The sequence below is a fragment of the Cyanistes caeruleus genome, chromosome 6 (assembly GCF_971803275.1).
Source record: "Cyanistes caeruleus chromosome 6, bCyaCae1.hap1.1, whole genome shotgun sequence".
Taxonomy (NCBI): Eukaryota; Metazoa; Chordata; class Aves; order Passeriformes; family Paridae; genus Cyanistes; species Cyanistes caeruleus.
In genome coordinates, this window is record NC_141706.1 from 51304103 (window position 1) to 51326259 (window position 22157).

At 35.9% G+C, this 22157-nt stretch overlaps 1 protein-coding gene across 5 annotated transcripts in view; it reads right to left on the bottom strand.

Moving 5' to 3' along the window:
- Positions 1–22157, bottom strand: part of PTPN21 (protein tyrosine phosphatase non-receptor type 21) — a 45172-nt gene that overhangs the window by 17953 nt on the left and 5062 nt on the right. For 3 of the 5 annotated variants that reach the window (XM_023927730.2, XM_086894209.1, XM_086894208.1), the window contains exons 3-12: positions 12607–12776; positions 10029–10126; positions 8324–8391; positions 7815–7885; positions 6412–6499; positions 6130–6218; positions 3670–3757; positions 2890–2969; positions 1099–1159; positions 405–489 (exon numbers count right to left, since the gene is read on the bottom strand). In XM_023927730.2, the coding sequence (XP_023783498.1) occupies positions 405–489; positions 1099–1159; positions 2890–2969; positions 3670–3757; positions 6130–6218; positions 6412–6499; positions 7815–7885; positions 8324–8391; positions 10029–10126; positions 12607–12776 (898 nt within the window). Of the gene's footprint in view, positions 1–404; positions 490–1098; positions 1160–1626; positions 1729–2889; positions 2970–3669; positions 3758–6129; positions 6219–6411; positions 6500–7814; positions 7886–8323; positions 8392–10028; positions 10127–12606; positions 12777–22157 lie in introns of all 5 variants that reach the window. The other 2 variants (XM_023927729.2, XM_086894206.1) reach the window with 1 other exon arrangement.

A 22157-nucleotide genomic window follows, 5' to 3' on the forward strand; every position in this document is an offset into this window, starting at 1 on the left:
GGTTGGCAGTTAGGAAATTTCTTCTTGGAAAGAATGATGAACATCGGAGTGGGCTTATCCAGGGAAGTGGTGGAGTCACCATCCCTGGAGGCATTTAACAGACATGTAGATGTGGCACCTGGGGACATGGTTTAAGTGATGCATTTGACAGTGCTTGACAGTATTGATGGTTGGACTTGATAATCCTAAAGGTATTTTCCAACCTAAACAATTTTGTGATTCCATGACTGTAATTCACATTAACCTACGTGTCTTGAGGAGCATCAAGCACTTCAGTGACTGTTCTAGTTCAAACCTACCCCATGTTCACCTACTAATTTATTCAGCTATAGCTAAAGTAACTACAAATTATAGTTTTTACCTTCTAAAACTGTGTAGTGTGGCCACGGATTTAATGAACTTACCTTGGGAAGATGCATATGGTTCACTATAATGACCATTGTAATGCAGCTGAGGTGGTGGAGGCATCATGTAAGGCTGAGGCTTGGGCTAAGAAAGCAAACATCTTACTGTTACTTAAAAACTGATTATTCATTTTAAAAATAATTATTGAAGGTTTTTTTAATACATAATATATACCATTATATATATGTGTGTGTGTGTATATATATGTACAATATTATACATAATATATATAAAACTATACATAGTAATAATATGCATTATATATTAGAATGTGTATAATATTACAAATAAACACATACAAAGCCTTAGTCTTAAACCATTTCTCTAAATCTGCAATGTAAGTTTCTCCTTTGAGGTCATACAAAAGATAATTAAAAAAACAGGGAAAAAAACTTGAAATCACACTCCACTAACCCAGGGACTGTATCTCATCATCTGACAGCTAGGAGAGTCTCCTAGAGACAGCGTTCAAACTGAAAACAGATGTGTTTAAAATATTTTTCACTGCTATTGTTTTAATTCCACTATTTAGATATTACATAGCAGCTCATCCTACAGGTCAGAAACAGTTCCTCACATACTAAACTCATCTCTTTCACTGCTCATTTCATTTCACTGAAGGGAAATAATATTAGATTCAAAGTCAAATTAATTCCATAAAAATGCAAACATAAATCTATTTGCTTTCCTTACCATGGACATCCTGGATGAAGATCGTCTTCTAACAGGATTCACTGTAACAGGCTGAGTTTGTCTACAGAAGAAATTTAACGGTAAGAAATTATTCTTAACAACAGCAAGACCTATTTCAAACATCAGAAAGCACTTCCAAGTTCAATTAAAAATCAATTTACATTTCCAGGAGCCAGACCTGTGTTAGTCCTCCACAAGAGTCTCAAAAGCAAAAAGCTCTGTGCATTAGGCACCGTCACAAAGCAAAAACCAAAAACCCAAGATCAAAATACCTCAGTTAATATCCTGTTCTACTAGTTTCCTGTTCAGACATAAAACTGTATGGGGACTAACGTTACATATGTTGAATTTTCATAATTTGTTGGATTGGCTCCAGGACATAAAGTTCAGAAGTCTTAAGGTCCTTTTTCCCCCCACCCTACACTGCATCTCGTGCTCTGCATCTCGTAGCAAGACAGGTCAAAAGACAGTATGATACAAATTCAGGAACTGCTATTTTTTTAGTGAGAAAGATCTTTTTAAGCTCACCCTTTGGGAAGTGAAGGACGAGAAAGGATTGGAAAGCGTGGAAGGGAAAGAATGAGGGAAGATTTCTGAGAGCCCTCCTCAGGTGGAGAGTCCAAGGAGTCTCTAAAGACAAGGTATGTACAGATTTAGAAAAAAAAAAAAAAAGCTGAAGTTGATACAGGCATGCATAAGATGGTTTTCAGCTGCAGGACCAGATGACAAGAAATCTTAAGAGTACAGACAATCAGTAAAGTTTTTTTGAAGACTTAACCTCATGTAAAACCATGCTGTGGTGAAACAATTACAGGAAGTAATCCTAGAGACTGACACTTAAATAAAACTACAGATCTGATATTATTTAGAGAGATATGCTCAATTCCCATAAATGCACTACTTCTACCAATGCTTCTTATCACTCTCCAAAGACAGACAAGTTTACAAGCTTAGAGGTATGAGGTTTACTCTATTTCAAATTTATCTTACTTCTCAAATAAGCTAGCATTAAACACACTTATGAGTCCCCTGTAGCACAAAACACTTGGTTACCTTTCCACTGGCCTCAGCAGACATCAAACATCTATCTTCCCATGTATGAAGAGAAATTAAACATATGGGCATCATGCTTTTCCAGTGATAGATTATTCACTGTGTCTAATTCTTTGTTCTTTGGCTGAAGAAACTTAACTGAAGGAAAGCTGTTCCAGTAAAGTACCTCAAACTCCAGCCATTGATTTACAAGTTGGAGACCAGCCCATTTAAATTTAATTTGATGAATTGTATTAAATTTACTTTGCACTGGTGCTACTTGAGCTATACAGATTCCATGGATATCTGAAGAACCACATACCTCTTAGCTGTCAATCCAGCACATTTCAGGAGTGCTTCACATACACTGCCCGTCCTTTTAAAGCCTCTAGTGTCCTTTGAGAGCAGTTCACCCAAACACAGGCCAAACCCTGGTGCTTCCAGGAGCTTACAAGCACTAGCAATATTAGACCCCAAAACAACTGAAGTCTCTCACAGAACTGTGATTCAGAAACGAAGGCCAAACATTATTACTTATGGTAAGATTTCAGCACTTAATATTGTCCTCTGTTATAAAGCAGGGTGTATTTTAAAAACTGGTGGTAAGTATTTTCTCAAAATGATTAAGAAAATGAGCCCAAGTCATTAATTACAACCATCTAAAAAGGACAGTAAAGACTTTACAGAGGATGTACAAGATTTCACTTCCCAATTGAAGCTGCAAGGGCACCAAGAGTTCTGCTACTGTATTCTACTTACAGGCTGCATTTATTTAGTCTGTAAAATTTGTGTCTAGCCACACACATCCTCCACACATATTTTGCTGTTTCCATATCTTCCTGCCAAAAAAAAAAAAACAACAAACCAACATTTGCATAAAGTCAAATATTCATACCCTTGCTTTCACACAAGCCACTGAAATTTTTAAGATTAAATTAGCATTGACCAACTACATTTTACTGTAACTTCATTAATGTCACCGGGTTTTCCCTAAAACTCTACTTTGCAGACCCAAATATACACTCTAGCCTAACAATTTTCTTAGTCTTCTGAAATTTGAAAGTAGAAGCCTTTTGCTCAAGACACTTATGAGCTGTAATACTAACACAATTTATAGTCAAGATTGCCATAAGATTGTCAACAGCTGCCTTTTGACAAAAGCAAGTGGTAGATGCTGAATAAAATTAATTCTGCGAGGAATGCTGCGGTCCATTCCAGCAAAGCTCTACGGCTATATTTATCTTTAATTCTGATTCTGATCTGCCACTGATTCAAGTCAAAAAAAATGCTAGAAATTTTACTGGAATGGATGAAATCTTTATGACCACAAAACCAAACACTTCAATCTACTCAACATCCAATTTTTAATGCCTTCCCATAGAAAGCTGGCTAAAGACAATGTTACTACATTTTACTCACTCATACAGTTCAAAGCTGCTAAATATATAGATAGTAAGCTTTAACCTTTGAGTTAAATTATCAGTTTTAATTTGTTTTTATTTACAGATGACCTAGTGAAAAAAATTAAAATTTACTCACAGTTTGGAACTGAATTGTCTCTTCTTTGTTTGCCAATTCTAATGCAAAAAAGGATTTATTGTGGGACATGTTGGCAATATCATGCCACCTGCAGACAAAAGGGACAGGATATGACTGGACAAGCTCTGATTTTTCGAACCACAAAAAATGCGGCTGCAAACCAGAAGCACCATCAAGAATGTGGATAAAGAACATCCTCATGAGGGGACAAGGAGGGGCAGACACTGATCTCTTCTGTCCCGTGACCAGTGACAGGATTCAAGGAAATGGCCTGGAACTGAGTCAGGCGAGGTTTAGGTTGGATATCGGGAAAAAGTGTTTCACCCAGAGGGTGGTTGGGCACTGGAACAGGATCACCAGGGCAGTGGTCACAGCCCCAAGCCTGACTGAGTTCAACAAGTGTTTGGACAATGCTCTCAGGCACATGGTGTGACTCCCGGGGTGTCCTTTGCAGGGCCAGGACTTGGACTCAATAGTTCTGATAGGTCCCTCTCAAGACAGTATATGCTATAAGTCTACGATCCTATGAAAAAACATTTTATGGTTCTGTGAAAAAGTGCATTAATCTATCTGAACAAGTTGTAGACCATCACTTCCATACCATTAATGGCCACTGAAAGGAAAACACATATGAGACTAACTCCTGGGAAGACGTACAGCATGTAGAGTAAGACTATTACGTGTCTTCCATTTGAAATTCTTTCAAGTGCTCTTTAAAAAAATAATCAAATTTAGTCATCAATAAATTATAATGTCCCAGCTGCTTGAAAGCAAGCCATACATTCCAGGAGAAGAAAATTAAACCTACAATAAACAAAGCCTTTAAGGCATTATTATGCATATTTTCTAGAACTCTTGCACACTGACAGATGAAAAAAATTTAGATTGCATAAAATATATTTATTCATATTTTTAAATGCAAATTTAGCTTGAACCCTTAGTAGTATGTTAGTGTATCATAGATTTATTAAAAGATTGTTCTGCAGTACACAAACACATGGAAAAAGCATGATCTGCATATAGGGCTCTCTCTAAAGGTGTTCTTATGACTTCCATTTTCATTACACAGTGTCTGTTAGTATTTTCCATAGCTATTGCCTCATATATATGAGGTAGAGAAACATCAATGTCTCCATTCTGAGGCAGAACAAAAATCCCTCAAATTTAAGGCCTTGGTTCATAAGCCTTTGTAGGCACAACTATGAAATTACCTGAACCAATCTCAAGCATAACCCAGTCTTTGTAAATTATACTAATGGGTCATTTGTCTACACTTTATTGCCACCCAAATAACATGATATTGTTATTCATGATGGAATTTTCCATAGTCATACAACAAACAAGCAAAAGAGCAGAAAACTGGATCCTGAAACTGGAATATAAATACTTTCAGATGTTTCCCAGTGTGCAAACTTTTTCCTGTGTTTACAGACACTGCATCCACAATTCTTTGAGAATTTATGTGAAATGCATGGACAAAACTTTATTCCTCTCCCTGTGTGTTTGGTAAGTACAGCTGCTGTTTAATGCTCTAGGAAAGCAGAGCAGGGCACTTTGATGACCCCAGACAATTAAAAAGAGCTCAGCATCAGCTCTACTATCACAGCAAAGACAGACATTTTTCTGAAGGACATTTAACAGTAGTGAATTTCTAAACTCTATTAAACAAAAATACTAACAGGAAGAAGTATAGTTGGCTACTTTCTATAATCCCAGAAATTCACCAGTAGTCAAGTTCTAGTAACTGTTGGATCATAGGATGTCAAGATTTCTGTTCATATTCAGTTAAAAATTCAGTTCTAGAAGATTAAAGTTCATGAAGAATAAACTCTTTCTTGCTTTAGTAAAAACTAAATTGCCGAGGCTCATTTTATAAAAAATCTCAAAATGTTTTTTAAAAATTTATTCTGAATTCTGCCCAAAGATGCCCAAGCAATCCCTCTTAAAGTCAGTGGGAAGCCATTTCATGTGAAAACTGATTTTTAAGTGTTTAGATGTTAGAGCTCTGTCTACAATTTATAAGAACATTCAATAATAAACTAAAACAATGTATGAACCCAAAATAATAAAACAAATGTTATCATGTAACTCTCCACATATATTTATAGTATATGAAAGGAATTCCTGGACAATTTCGCAAGTGAATATTTCTATATGAATTGATATGACAATCTCAGGATTTAAAATGCTCTATGTGTAGAGAATTGCTCAGTTTTGATTCAATAAATGTTTCACAATGCAACTGTATATTAAATATTCATGTCTTAAAATTAATCTGTCCTAAAGAGATTCATTTTGAAGTTAATACATTGAGAAATTCCCACTGGATTCAGTATTCACTGTAGCATGATGACTATGAGACTATGTTCAGGCCATATCTAAGATACACTTATTGTTTGTGAGGAACACACTTAAAATGTTAATGTTCACTAAGATAATTTATGAAAGAACAATACTAACCTAAATACAACAGGAGGACGACCATTTTTATGTTTCACAAAGATACCATCAAGACATGCTCCAATGAATATGTCACTTCCTTGGCTGTCCTGTAAGAAATACAGAAAAAATTATGCTAGTACAGAAAAAAAGTAAAGTAACGTAAGAAACATCTGTTTTTATAATTCTGGAGGAGAAAATTCTGGGTGGTTTGGCGTTTAGGTTTTATTTACTTTTGGCAAGAAGTAATCACTCTAAACAGGGAGAAAAGGGCAATTAGACAAAGACCAAAACCCCATTTACCTTTGCAGGATATGTCTCTTCACCATAGCCCTCCATTCTTTCTACTTCTTGCATATATAACATTTCTGCGTCAGGAGGAGTAAGGCCTCTACAAATAAAACAACAATCAGCTAATACTGCCAGTAAGAAAAAAATCATCTTTGTTTTACTCTGAGCGACAGCCAAGTCAAAGCTTGAAGAGCATCCCCAGGACACCCAAGCAACCCAAGTAAATCATGCTGTTTCTATGTGCACCAATGGCTGATACATTTGGTTCAGCCTTTACACTTTCATTATAATAACTTCCTGCTCTCTGACATCTTTGGGGGTAAATGGCAACAAAGACCAGTTAAAATTGCTATCTCTACTAATGTCATACAGTTATCACATTCTTGATCAAATCCAGCACTGGCTCCACATTTCCTCACTTTATCAGAGGCACCCATGTTCAAGACATGAATATCCTCTAAACTGCTATAGGAGAAATACAAAGTCTGGCATTTCACATTTCAGAAAACACAGTTTCATCTTCTAAATGTTGACTGTTTTACTGTAATACTTTGAAAACATGAGGACAAGATCTGTAGGTAAAGACAGAATTCTTTATGATTAGTCCAACTGACAAAGAATTTTCTCACAGACTTGCAGTAGCATCATAGGGCTTCAAAGCTCGTGTTTACCTACCTACCAACATAGCTCAGTTACCTCATAGACATATTTCTACCTGAAAAATCCTGACATGCTCATTGTTATGTCTCTCAATACTTTTTCAATCACAAATGTCTCAATTTCTTCACTCTTTCCTAATGTCATGAAGATTAAGTTTTCTTTGCTGAACCTGAACCACGCAATCTTGTTACAGGTACATTTTAAAGAGAAGTAAAACTGCAATTTTCATACCGTTGTCTTAAAATAATAGAGGAAAATAGTCAGTATTGCTCACATAGTCACAAACGTTTTTCACTAATGAACTGATAAAGACAACTTTACTTTTCTTTGTCCTGGACTACTGAAACTTAGCTTCCTTCTACCTAAGATCATAAGCATTCAGGCACAGTTACTGTCTCTGCATTTCTCCTGCCCTTAATACCTCCCAATGTTGTTTATCATGAAACATCCTTACAGGGTCAGAACTTCACATGAACAAGTCAGAAACATTACACAGGTAAAGTCTCACTCTTTAATTATGTCCTGTATTCTTTTCAAGCTGAATCCTCTTAATTTATTTTCCTAAATATTCTGTTATTCTTTTCATTTTAATTCAGCAAAAACTCTTGTAATTTTAATACAGATGTACTAGAGAAAAAAAACTCATTTAAATGGGAAGTGAAATTAGTCCAACTGCATTTCAAGATTCACAACATTCTGAGCTACAGAAGCTACTGAAAACTAAATAAAGCATTGAAGAGCTTTAGACATGTTACCTGTACTTCTGATGTAGCAAGGCAACTTTCTGTGTTGCTTCTTCCAGTATTTTTTCTTCTTGTAGCCAACCCTTAAGGTAAAATAGCATTTGTGGAATGATATACAAAAAAATTCTACAAAATCAAATGGTTATAGTTTCTTTACACATGCAGATCCATCCTTGATTCTAGTCTTGGAGCTTAGATGCTGTAATATGCACAAATAAACCCCAAAAGCACAAACACTGCTTAGAAGTGGTTTTACTCACTTTCCCATCTGTACCTCAACCTTCTTTTCAGTGTAATATACAATAAAATTGAAAAGATCTTACTACATCTTTGTTTCTCCATAATGTATATCTCTCTCCAATCCCAAAGAAAAAAATTCACTAAATTTGACAGCCTAGGGAGCAGTAAGATAGATGGATCGTGAAAGCTTCCTAAAAATTATTTGCATTTACCAAATTTAAGAAGGATTTAAATTTGCTAACTTAATAATTTAAATGCATCAATTTAAAGAAAGTACTTACCACTGGAAACAAAGCAAATCTTTGTAGAAACTCCTGAGATTCATACCGATCATAGTCTCCAAAATCCGCTGAAAAATAAAAAAAAATTGGATTCAAACACTTTTAACAAAATTATTCAAAACCCAATTAATTGCAGCAGGATATCCAAGTAGCAAACTTCCATCCTATTGAGCTACAATCTGAAAGCAAAACAAGAGAGCAAACTAATCAATTATATTTATAGAGAGAAAAAGTAAAAAAATCCCATCTTTTCACCTTGTTCAGAAAAATTGGTAACACTCCTTGTGGATTGAGAAGACGAAATGATAAAACACTTATAATGGAAGTTATCTATCTTAAAGAGGAGCACCTTTGACACATTACACCATTACAGCTCTTGAGATAAAGCAGTGTTTAGAATTAACCTATTGTACTGATTTTAAATGCAGATCATTCTTGAAACCAGTTGACTTGAAACAGCAAGCACTGCTTCTGTTCATTCACCAGCTAAAATTACTAACCTACCTGGTACAAATTACTTCAGTCATTGGAGAACACTAATTTAAAACCTGTGCTTTTTTTTTTTTAGTTCTTTTTTTCACTGTGTTATCAATACAGTTAATCTGTTACACAAGAATACAAAAAGGAAGGTAAAAGCTAAAAGGATGAATATTTTCCATCTGGAAAGAGGGTTATATTAAAAGATTTCTATAAACAACTCAGTGAGCAGAGAGACATTTACACTGTCCAAATACATGGAAGTAGCACAGCAAGATTTTTTCAGTAAAAGACCATTAAAACCTAGCTTGGATTAAACAGATTCACTGTTATATAAACAAGGCACTAATACAATTTATCCTACTCCACTGGTAACCACATTTTCAAAATAACATAATCATCATCTTTAATGTGATACAACCAACGCATATAACTAACATCTAATCTTTGGTTGTACATACTGCCAGTGATTTTAGGTGCTGTTCAATTTTGGCAGTTTTACAATTGCTGTTCGATGTTTTGAAGTGGCATTCACTGTGAATGATATACAAACAATATACAAACACACTAAACACAGCTGTTGCCATTACAAACTTTTGAGAGACTTAATACCACACAAGCATGTTGCTAGGAACACCAAACATAATCAATGCAGATAGGCTCAGGACTGGTATATACTCCATCTGACCCTAACTAGGAAAAATAAAGCTGCCTTTTTCATATAGATATCACAGAACAGTATTTTCAGGAGCGATTCTAACACAAGAACTGTTAACAGTCTTGCACACTAACTTGAAATAATCTTATATGATAGGAAATTTTGGATAAAAAGTGGAAATACAAGTACATTCAAAGAGGCTTATTTATGAAGATACATGAGAAAAAAGATTATTCATTAAGAGAAAGAGAGGAAGGGCCTGTTGATATACAGCAACAACTGAAGCCTTTCCCCCCAAAGGAACTCCAATGTTCAAATAACTCAAATCCAGCTCCTGAAACTACATGTTAGATGCCCAGGTACATCTTTGAGGACTGCACAGAAGCAAGCTCAGCGCCACTGATCCAATTGTTCCTCTCATCAGCCCGTATGACAAAGTCCTAAGGAGCAAGACCTTTCATAACTTATTGAATTTGGTCTCTTGAGTGACAAATAGAAAACAGGCAATAGAAAATATATCACCAAAGTTTCTAAGGCAACATTAGCTAGTTGGCACAATTTCTTACTTACCCTGAACTGCCAAACCAGCCAGATGTATTGCTTGTTCCAGTGTGCAAGGAATGCTGCCCTCCAAGATATCTTTCTTTAATTGCAAGTAATACTGATACCTACAGGAGGCAAAAAGAAAAGAAAAAGCTAACATGGGCTTCTTAATTTTAAGAGATAACAGAAGACTATGCCTCCATTTCCTCTTCCTCCCTACATTCCCCAGTTTGTCCTCCTCATCATTTGGACCCACTATCTCAAGGCCTTTTAAAACTCCTGCCTCCCTTTCACACATTCTAGAATCAGTGATCTTAAAGAACCTCCACAATTTCTACTACCAAACCCTCTTTTATTTCCCCCCCTCTTCCTTCCTTAAAATTGTTGTTATTGTCCATTTGCAACGTTCAGTAAACTGCTGTTGGGTTGCTGCATTCTCTTCCAATAGATCTAACAATTCACATTCTCACAATCCCAGTAGTGATTTTCAGTCTGAGACACTATTTGCCTGAATTTTTCTGCCCCTTTCAGCCTCCCATAGAATTTTCTATCTGGAGCCCAAAACACCCCAAAATTGCCATTACAGCTATACAGACTTGGCCAAGGAGGACATTTGTCTTCTGTAAGTCTAGTTTTAAAAAGTTCTTACTTATATTGTATGTTAAACTCTAGTGAAGTAAGGTATTAATAGTGAGAACATAGAAGTACGTGCTGTAATTCATTCAGTGATTAGAAAGGTCAGGTAAACACCACATAAATTTTATTCATGTTAATGGACAGCTCTCTTCCCTCACTGTTTACTGCCCTTTTAAATACAGCGATAATTTATAAATATTGTTTAGACTCTTGGAGATCCTACTACAAAAACACAGTATATCATATGACAGTACATAACATCCCTATACAACACACACAAGAACAACTGGGAGTAGACCCAGGCCTTAAAAAAACAGAAAAGAAAAAGTCCAAGGCATTTTGGGAATGAGTCTTCCCAGTCAAGAAGCAGAAGGTAAGCACTTTCCACAGAATTACTATTAAAAGTAAACATATAGATAAAGAATCTTAACATTACCTCAACAGAGCATGTCTCTTTTAATCTATAGCACTTCCACTTCCTGGTGTGCATTAAACATTTAATTTGCTTGAACATGCTCAATCTCACTTATATCAAACAGGCATGAAAAAAACCATACATTTCTGAAACTAACCCAGACTCTTACTATCGAAGTACCATCCTCTAGGACACAAGCATAAAGCTGGCACATAAATTCCTGCTTTCTACCAGGCAGCCACTGCCAATTTTTTCTTAAAGCTACAGCATAAACACCACATTCTTTAACAAATGCCAGAGAAGACTATTTAAGGTTTTTGAGGTAATTTAGCTTTCCAATGCAACACCACAGTATTTATCTTACTCTAATGTATTCTAGTACACCAACACAGAATCTGAACCAGAGATTTTTAAGCCACTAAAATTGCCAAGAAATGGCACAAAATTTTAGTAAAAAAAAATCTTTCAGAAATTTCCCATAAACACAAAAACTAAAGCTGCCAAACATTGAGCAGTACACAACAGCACCAGTGAGTGTCTGCACCAACAGGTGACTTGGTACACCTGGTGACCCTAAAAAGCTTTCATATCACAATCAGCAGGAAAGGTGTCTGGCAGGGTATTATAGGAACAGAGACAGTTTCATGTAAACACAGAATAAATTAAGATGAAAAGCACCTCTTATCATCTGCTTCAACTCCCCACCCAAAGAAGGGCCAACTTAAAGTTTTTAGCTTAAATGGGTTATTTAATACGAACAAATATTTTTGAAATAATGTGTTTGTAATCCAGGTATAGGTTTTGTACTCAATTGCCAACTAAAAATAATCATTAAATCAGAACTATACCCATCAAGCCATTAAAAGCCAATGTACAGGTCCATGGGAATAACTGGCTAGTATACATGCTCAAGTTTTCTTCCCCACTGCAGTCAGCAACAATTACAAGATGTTCTCCAATTTCACAGTAGAAACGTACACATAATACCAGAACTAACATCCATATTTATGGCTCAATGATACACAAAAAAAAAATCACACTCTGAAGTCTAGTCTGTAGCTTGCCAATGTACTGTACTAAAAGAACAGAAAGTACTGAAAGCAAAACAAAGAAAGCATATTTATTAAGCATAGCTTAATAAAAAAATCTGCAAGTGCTTTGTCCAGCACTTTATCCATGGGATAGATGCCCATGAAAGCAACATATGCATCTTCAAAACAAACAAAAAAACCAACAAACAACCAAATTAAAAAGTCAAACATGAAGGGACTAAAACAATTAAAGGTCTGACCATGCAGGTATGCCTGCTACTTAAAACAGGTTTGAGCAGATTCCTGAGATCACAAAAAGTTAGTTGCTTGCTTAGTTTATCACATATTTTAATTATTCCAAAGATAAATTAGCATATAGTTTGAACATAAATTCTGCCTAAAATAGTTTTCATTTCTATAAAGTCAGGGGAGTGGAAAGCAGACAACTTTTAAATAGACTACACATTTCAGAATGCTGAGAGCAAATTCATAAACACGTAGAAGTTTATACTAAGAGATTTACCTGGTAATCTCCTGCTGAAGCTGAGAAACAGTAGGCACATAGAACACTACTCCAAAATACACAGTTGGCTCCAAGGCATATTTGTCCAGCTGCTTTTTCAGAGGCTTGTCCAAATCTACCCATCTGCGTTGATTCTGCTTATTATAATACCAGAGACTGAAATATGTAATCTGAAAAAAAGGCATTTCAATGATGAAAAAAGTTCATATTGTGATATTATAAAATGTATGAAAGTCTTGCTACTTAGAATTAAACGTTTTAAAACACTGAGTAAGGCTATGGGTTATAGAAAACTTCAGGGAACTGCAGGGACATTTACCATAAAAAGCAGACATTACACCCAGATAACCAACTCACGTACATAAGTTCCCCCACCTAAAACTGTACCAGAACCACTCTATTTGGAAACAGTTCACAACTCATAACTCTGTTGTGGCAATTCACAGATGCTAGTAGAAGGCATTCTTGTGTGACAGGAAATCTAAGGAAAAGTGGGGAAGGCAAATGGAAAATGACATGGTACAGCAGTAGAGCAAAGCATGGCTTCTCTGGGGACCTGGCAGGCAGGCTCACATGGGATGCTGAAGGACAAAAGAGCACGGGACAGCTGCTCAGTCAGAGCTGAGCTCATTAAAGCATATGCATGGCTCACTGCATGGGCAGGAAAAGTCCAGATACAGCAGAGCAGGAAGGTATCTTGCCTAAGTGGGCAATTCCTGACCTAGACCTAACACAACACACAGTATGCACTGGACAGACCACCTGGAGAGGCTGAGGAGTGTCACCCTTGGAAGGTCAAAATCCCACTGGACAGCATTTTCAGAAACACAGTCTAATTGTTATCAGAACCTTTCCCAGAAGGAGTCTGGATTAGAGTATTTTTTTCCCTTGCTCCACAGTACAGTTCTATATCCATACTGCATACATCCACTAAAATCAAAATTTCTCTACTATGCTTAAACTGGCTAAAATCTGCTCCCACAGTACTTATTTCACTCAGATCTGGACTGGAAAATATTCATGCCGTTATCATAGCAAAACTAGATATCATAATTAGAAGTGTTTTAACCGAGAGAGAGAGTTAAGTGAATATTATGAATTACCAATTACGTCTGTAGGTATTTACATGAAAATTTTCCAATTCCTACATAAACTTTAATGTATGGAGAAATGGTAGAAATACTAACACCTTTAATCCAATATTTTTCCTTCCACGTTTTCAGATATTTTTAAGTTACACAAAATAAAGCTTTTAAGGATGAAGTTTTCTAAAGCAGAGGGAATATTTATGGTGATTTCTCTAAATCAATCATTTCTGTGAACTAATCATTGTCTCCCTAGTAAAAAAAAAATATATTTACTGTTGTTTTCTCAAAAGCTCTAGTATTTTGATATTGTGGGGCAGAGATTTGAAACTCATTAAGGAGCAACAGCTCTTAGCAGAGAAAGGCTACTTCAATACATTCCTGCAAAAACTCGCCCATATACACATCTGAAAATCCTTATACGTACATCTTCTTAATTTACAGTCTAAACAGAATGAAGAGTCCACCCTCATGAGATTCCAGATTTTCCTTACAGCTCTGACAGGCTGACTGTGTGTGCAACAATCACAGCACAGGCACATATATCCCATCCCAAATAGACAGAAACTGAATCAGTGCTCTGTATCAGTACAGACCATCAAGCAATTTGAGGCACAAAAGTCAAGGTGTAGCATTAAATTCATAAAACTATCTACTCCATAAAACCATTTTGTTTGGGATATTAGCAAAAGTAGGAAATTAGAGCCAGTTCTAAGGCATAATTTTCCTTTGGCATTACATACTGGCAAACTGTACTACTTTGCTCCTCTCTAAATTAACATAAACCCGGTTCTAAGTGATTGTTGGTGGATTTTGGTATTTGGGGGCTTTTTTCCCCAAGGTATTAAAAAATCCTTTAAGTTAAAATCAGTGCTAGCTACCATGTAATTGCAAAATTAGTATTCATAAGATAAAAAATAAAGATGTTAAGACAAAATCTGCCTATTTAACCTTGAGATGCTTTCTATAAAGTCTAAAACAACTCTAGCCCTCTGATAAAAAGACAGCCTATAATATAGAAAATCAATTGAATTAGAACTGTTCATAGAAGAAAATAAGCAGGTTTTTTCTGTATAGAAGAAGATATCTAGAGAAAGTGCAGAATGAGAAAGTTTAAAAATTACAGTAGAGAACCAGACTATTCCCAAATCAGAAACAGACTTCTCTGTAAGCAAATCCTACAAACCAAATTTTTCTCATGTGGATACTGTGTGCTGATGACTTCCAAATACTGAAAGCCAAGAGTCAAATTTAGGAAGTCATAAATACTTAGAGTTTCAAAAGTACAAAAGAAATATAGCTCTGAATATAAACAATATAAACAACACATTTCCCAGTCCAGGCACACAAAGTTTGCTGATACCTTAAACAACATTTTATTTCTATTCTTCAATACCTCAATCATTAGGTCACCACCAGCACCCCACAAGGATATTGTGAAGATGTTAGGGGAAAAAATCCAAACAGTAGTACCACAGAGACTCTGTTAGGAAAGAAATACCATGTTCACTGCAACATCACATGTTAAAAAGAACAAAATGTACTGAATGACTGACTACTCCTTAATCCTTCCTGCAGACTGAGTAAGGAAAGGAATGCGTGTAAAAAGGTGCATTTCTCTTTCATCACAAGACTGTTAACACCATGCATGCAGTCACAGGAGCCAAAGCCAAACCATGATGCTGACATTCTTCTCTGACCGACCCAGCCCACTTCTCTGACAGGACAAACACATCAGCCTCGGGCTGAGCGCTACCTAAAATGTGGAACCGCAACATTCTGGGTGAGGGCAATGGCCATGGCAGAGACTGAAAGCAAAGAGGAAGAGCTACAGCTGAAAGACTTCTATAGATGAAACCACACAAACACATTTGTAAACCAACTAAAAATACACCCCAAAAAAATGCAGCAATTGTTTGAATAAACTCACTTGCAGCCTTGGTGTACTTAAACCTCATAGAAGCACAGGTGAGGAGAAAGAGACCACAAACATTGCCAGTGTTTCAAACTCTCTGATGTAAAACACTCCTGGGCCTACACCCTGAATTTAAACTGAATAGACTGTATGTATTTATAAGATCACTTGAGCAAAGAACTTGAGTTCTTTGAAACACTGACCACTTTTTCTTGCCTGCACACAGAACTGAGCAGTTACCGGCATAACAGACTAAGAAAAATGTTTCCGCATTTTAAAATATCCTCTGGAATCCAGCATATCTTTAAACAAGCCATGCAAAATACTATAGACCAAAGCTGGTCTTCTGACTTCTATGCAAACCTTTCACTTCACTTCAAGGGCAGAATTTGATCCTGCAAGTTTTCAGAGGAGCTTATGCACCCTGGAATATTCGCACTGATTAAAATAGAACCCACTTTTATTCATTGCTAAAACATTTTATTATTAGCAGCTCAGGACAGCATCCAGTGCTAAAAAGAATGTCATGACATAACTCTTAAAATATGTTAAGCTGTTAAGATTAACACTACTTTGAGGTTCTTTTCTTTTAGTGACTTATTCAGGACCCTACCCTTCTGAAGAAAATAAAATAGAAATAAAAATAACATAAAATTTCTGCACAGTTAATTTCTATCTATTTGCTTTCTGACACTAGGGACAGAAAATATTTTTGCATAAAATTTCAAGAGCCATCGAGAACACAAAAGTACCAAAACTCCCACGCAGTATTCAGAGCTCACAAGTTGGTGGGAGTAACTTCATCACTGGTCACCCAGACTAAGCTAAGCAGAGGAGTCTCACCAGATGTGAATCTCACAAAACTGCTTTTCTGCAGGTGGCTATATTAGATCTTTTGGCATGATGTACACTGAAAGTCAGAGAAGTGCGGCTGATCAGCCTTAAGAAGAGACAAAGTAAAACCTTACTGTGGACTTCAATTGCCTAAGAGCAGGTGACAGATAGAGAAGACAGAGCCAGAGTCTTCTTGGAAGTAATCACTGCAAGTATGAGAAGCACTGGGGACAAACTGCAATGTGGGAAATTCCAGTTAGATCAGGAAAAAAATTTCACAAGAAGACTAGCCAAACACTGGAACAGATAGCCCAAAGAGGTGTCAAATCTCTATCCTTGGAGGCACCTGGCTGGTAAACTCACCCAGGCAACCTCTGAACCACCTGATCCTCCTGAGTAGAGGGTAGGACTATGCAACCCTTGGAGGTCCCCTGAGGCATAACAGTGCTCAAAATTTACTTCAATCTTATATATTTAATAATATATCTTCCAGTTAACTTCCATATTCTGTACTATAAATCTTACAAAATATGTCATAGATTACAGATAGGCTGGAGAGTTGCTTTCTAATGGTCAACACTGTGCCTTCCAATTAATGCATATGGCTACCTGCCTCAAGGGTACCTGAAGAATCACCATCCTAAGATCTGGGACAAAAAATCAGAAAATTGAAAACAATAGAAGAAGATGGCAGCTGAAATATATCTTCAGGCTTTTTCTCTTTTACACTGAACATACAAATAAAACAAACCATGAGACTTCCCTGATCAGAATGCTGAAAACACCTTCTCGTTATTGAAGGCTAAGCACTGCAGTCAAACTCATAAAATCCCAGTCAACCCAAGGGCTCCATCACGTCTACCTTTATTACATGCTTGGAAACAGAACAGCTCCTGCTATCAGGATAGTACAGTTTAAATAAACCACATGCAGGAGAACTGGGTCAATAATCCTCTACTAGTGCAACTGGCAGATACCAATGGAAAGCTTTTCCCTACGCCCAATGTTAAGGGCTACAGAAGGAGACAACAGGCCTTAAAATTCTCCAGAAACTCCACTCTTATCACAGCAGACAACCTCCTCCACAAAACTTCCCAATCTCTAGCTGAGACAGCACTTGGAGCCGCCTGTGTGGACTGGCCAGTGTACAATATCCAAGACTTCCTGGAAGTGGTGGAGAAAAAAAACTCTGTGACTCTCATCATGTACCAGCCACCAAGTAGAAAGTTGTACTTTTCTATATACTACCATGACCAGTTCTTGCAGAATTAGGAGAATCAATGCAAAAATCCCTCCCTTTTCTCCCATATTGAAGCTATTTACTGTAAGGTATTTTTGCCTATACTGTTTTTGTTGTTCTAGTACTGAGAAGCTCCTCAAAGGTAGCTGTAGGAGAGAATATTTAGCAGAGTAGCTAGATGAACAGAGACAGTTTATTCTTAAATCTTAGTTCTTTCATAATGGAAATGTTTTTTCCAACACACACACACAATTACTTTCTCCTAACTATTTGAATATGGATTTCACAAATGCCGTTTAAACAAAGTAATTGCCAACTATAGTTTAAAGCAAAACAGAGGGATAAGAAATAAATAAGCAAATCAATATGTTGCAAGGTAATCTGATGTATTCTAGTTTATTCAAATGAAACACTGTACAAATCACAATACACTGTGATTCACACCCTTCAAATATCTTGAATAAACAAACTTCTAACAGGCAAGGAAGATTGTACTCATCAGGACATTTGACAAGGGTAAGCTGACTAATTTACAAGCTAGAGCCATACTTTCATAGTGCACAAGACATATTTTAACCTCTGGAAGAGATAGGTCAGTTATCAACATGACCCAGAAATGTAGAAATATACTTCTTTTGAAAAAAAATCATGTTACTTTTTCCCACCACTCTTCAAGGCTCTGAGAAGGATGAACTCACATAAATGCTTTTGACTTCCACCTTACACATCACTGACATCAGAAGTATCATGTTCCCATTCATCAGAGGCTTAAGTTCTGATTGCTTTACTAAAGGGAAAAGACAAATTTCAAAGTAAAAATACTAAATGATAAGCTAATGCTTTTGCTTCAGAAGTAAAGAAAACTTCCTCCAAAATTGGTATAACACTCTACAGCAATTCACTGACATGATGGTAAACAAAATGCAATTAAATGGTATATCCAAATTCTGACTTAACTTTATAAAAATGCTAAAGAAATCAGGAGCAAGGCTTCCTAATTGCCACTATTGTTTTCATGGAAGAACTTTAATTTTGTCCTGCTCAATATAATAAGACTGAGTGCAAACCCTTTATCTGAATGTATAACTTTTTTTCTTCAGGAAAAGGAAGAACTACAATAATTGAACTGAGGCAGTTACATATTTTTGCCTGACTGCTCTGTGCTTCAATTCATCTTGGTTCCTAAATTACCACACTCTTATAAATAGTATTTGTTTTAGATAGATTCAAAATTTGCTTTTTAATAAAGCAGCATTTTTAAAACTAATCAAATTACACATGGAAGATCTGCTTTGTTATATACATTCCTCAATTTTTCCTTTCCTAATTATAAGAAAAATCTGGTTCAGGGAGGCAACCACAGCAGCTCAACTACGAGCACTGCTTTTCCTCTTATTTCTGCAAGCATCAGCTAAAATGTTGTCAGACTTTGATACAAGACATAAACATAATTTTGATATTAATTATAATGTCATAATTATGACATTAATTATAATGATCCCTCTGTCATTATGTGGTTCAACTCTTATTTGTCAGTCAATATGGCTACTGATATATACAGACATAAGAAAATTTATGGTTGCACTTGGTCTGATTTTAAAAACACTCTTTTCATAAGCAAAACACATTTAAGAAACCACCAAAATAAATTAAAAGTATTTTTGATGTTTTCTCCAAAAGAGAACTGATGTTTTAGAATTCAGAGCAAAGTTTTACAGCATAGTTCAAGAATTTCCGAAGCACTGTTTCAGAACTTTGAAGTTATTCCGGATCCAGATAACCTTGGCTCCTTTTCCTCTGCATGTCCAAAACAAACACAGGAACTTCCATATGCACAACACATACACTCCACAGAGGTTCCCTGCCACTGGTTTTTATATTTGTACTCTATCACATATCTGCAGTTAAGTCAGACTCTGCTTGTACACAGTAGCAGAATTTGCCCCTTCTCTCTGGTTTAGAAGTGATATCAGAAAACAACAACAACCCAACAATGATTGAAAAGAGAAAGACACCAGTTATAACATCTTCTAGCTTCTAGCTAGCTAATATACATAGCCATATCACAATTTTTTAAGAATCTCTATATTTTCAAGGATTTCATTTGCACACTCATGCCCTAGATGCAAGATTAGCACTGCTGTACATACTTTTTAAGGCAGTTAACCAGCAGAGCTCTCAGCAGTTTTTCGAAACTTGTGATTCCAGAATGGTTTTCTGTAACAGCTTTTTGCATAAATCATGTTTAGTTATAGTTCTCTCACAGGATAAAAGACAGACTATGCTACAAAGGCTAAGTAACTTATGTTCAGTGTTCCCTTTGGCTCCTTTCCCCAGTTCCTCAGTTTAAGAGAGCTGGATTACATACTCATTCCTGATGAGTCACATTCTAGGAATACCAGAAGATACTCAGTTTGAGGAATTCATTTCACTTTTCTATAAAGTTTACCATTCATAAAAAAAATTAAATTGTGAACATATGTAAATCTTCCTAAATGCTAACTATGTGTCCATATTAGTATACAACTTGGAAACTGAGCAGTACTAATTGGAAAATCAGAAGAAAAACAGTGCTTAGCCATGCAATGCATACTTTGAAGATTACTTATTTACATAAAGATCAGTTAAAATAAACATCTAAAAAGATGGCACACCATTAAGAATAGTTCAGTTCACTGTCCAAATTCAGTACTTCCCAGACTACACCAGAAAGAGGTACTTTCAAATGTTACCACTGAATGTGTAAAAAATGATAGAGATTCCCCTAATGCCTCTTGCAATATACTGTTTTAAAGATGCTTTGGAACTGCTTGTCCTAGCTGTGTAGGCCATATACAGTAATCTGAAACTGATACCTTGGATTTCAGAATGGTCCCAAGTCTCAGTATTCGAATAAACAGTCATACTTTCACGTTTAACACTTGAATTCAACTTCATGCTTTAAGGCTGCTACGTGCACTAAAAATATGCAACTTTTACAGAAATACTTTGTATTTTACTGTATGAAAGACTAAAGTTGTTTTTGTAGATTTAAAAGTGCTGAACACATTTTTCTTTCTGAAAACTTTCTACTAAGCAAGCCGTCAGGAATGATCCAGTATCTGCTTGGCAAATCTGACTATTTAAAGGCAGAACAACTTTTCTTGAATGCAAGCTCTGGAAAGTAATTTATATCCCTATTTTCCATTCCCTTTTATTGCAACACATTTTCCTGCCAAAATAATCCATGCAAGAATGCATGACTGAAGGAATCTGCTCAGAGTTCAATGGTGTACTGTCAACTCTCTTAATCTGATATATGACTCTTAATTGAGGGAATTGCATCTCTTGCTCTCTTTTTTTTTGTTTTTAAAAAAGATTTTTAGGAGTGGTTCCAAAGAAAGAGATAATGAAGAATAGCTGAAAAAAACTGCATCTCCAGCACTCTGACTAGTTCAATAGAAGCTAGTAGTCATCATTCAGAAAGACAAAGCCTTTGCATTTTGCAAACAGTAAAAATTCTATACTTTCTGTGGCTTAGAAGTTACATCTGAAAGTGGACAGATAAAACTGACAAACTCCATTCACACAACAATAATTGAATTATAAATATACAAGATCTGATGTGTTCTAAGTAAACACTAGGGCTACAAGTGTAGCTAGATTCTCCTTTTGCTAGAAGGAGAAAGATTTAAAACAAAAATAAAAGGCATACCCTCGCAAAGAATTGCATTTTACAAAGGGTACACTAAAAAATACTTGGACACTCTGCAAGAATGCATATTGCAATTGAAAACAACCACAATAAACAAACCCTTATAGATTAATGGCTTCACACCTATTTCATTTTTTATTATTCTTTAAACAGAATGAATAAAAGGCATTTCTGAGAACAAATGACTATATGTAACATTTCCCACTGAGGAATCCTACAGTAATGCATGCTCTCCAAAGTAATAAATGTTTTCAGGATTGAGTTCCAAATATATTTGCTCAGTATTTGAGTAAAGTTACCAACAGTTGCCATTGCTTGACAATAAAAAGATAATATTTCAAAATATCACAGTTATAAATGCAAATATTTTTTTTTTTTTTTTTCACAATTACTATATTTTGGTTACCTAAGTCCAGAGTTTTCATCCTGTATTTGAATCCTATAATCAAAAGGTCATTCTATGGCAGACCACACAACAGAACAAAAGCATATTTTTCAGAACAATATCATCAACACTAAACTTGTATCACTGGTTTTCTCTCTCCTGCACCCCAGAAGTGCACATACTGTCACAGTTCAATGCCTCCAAAATGAACTAAACTAAACCTTTCAGACTCTAAGGAGAAATGTCAGTTCACCCGGGATTGAGAGCATTCAAATACTGCATTCAAACCACCTGTGCTCAACAATTTTACAAAATAATGACATTGATTCATATGTTGGTCATGTATGTAGATTTCTATTAACATCTCAGAAAAAATTCACTCAACACACTAAAACTGT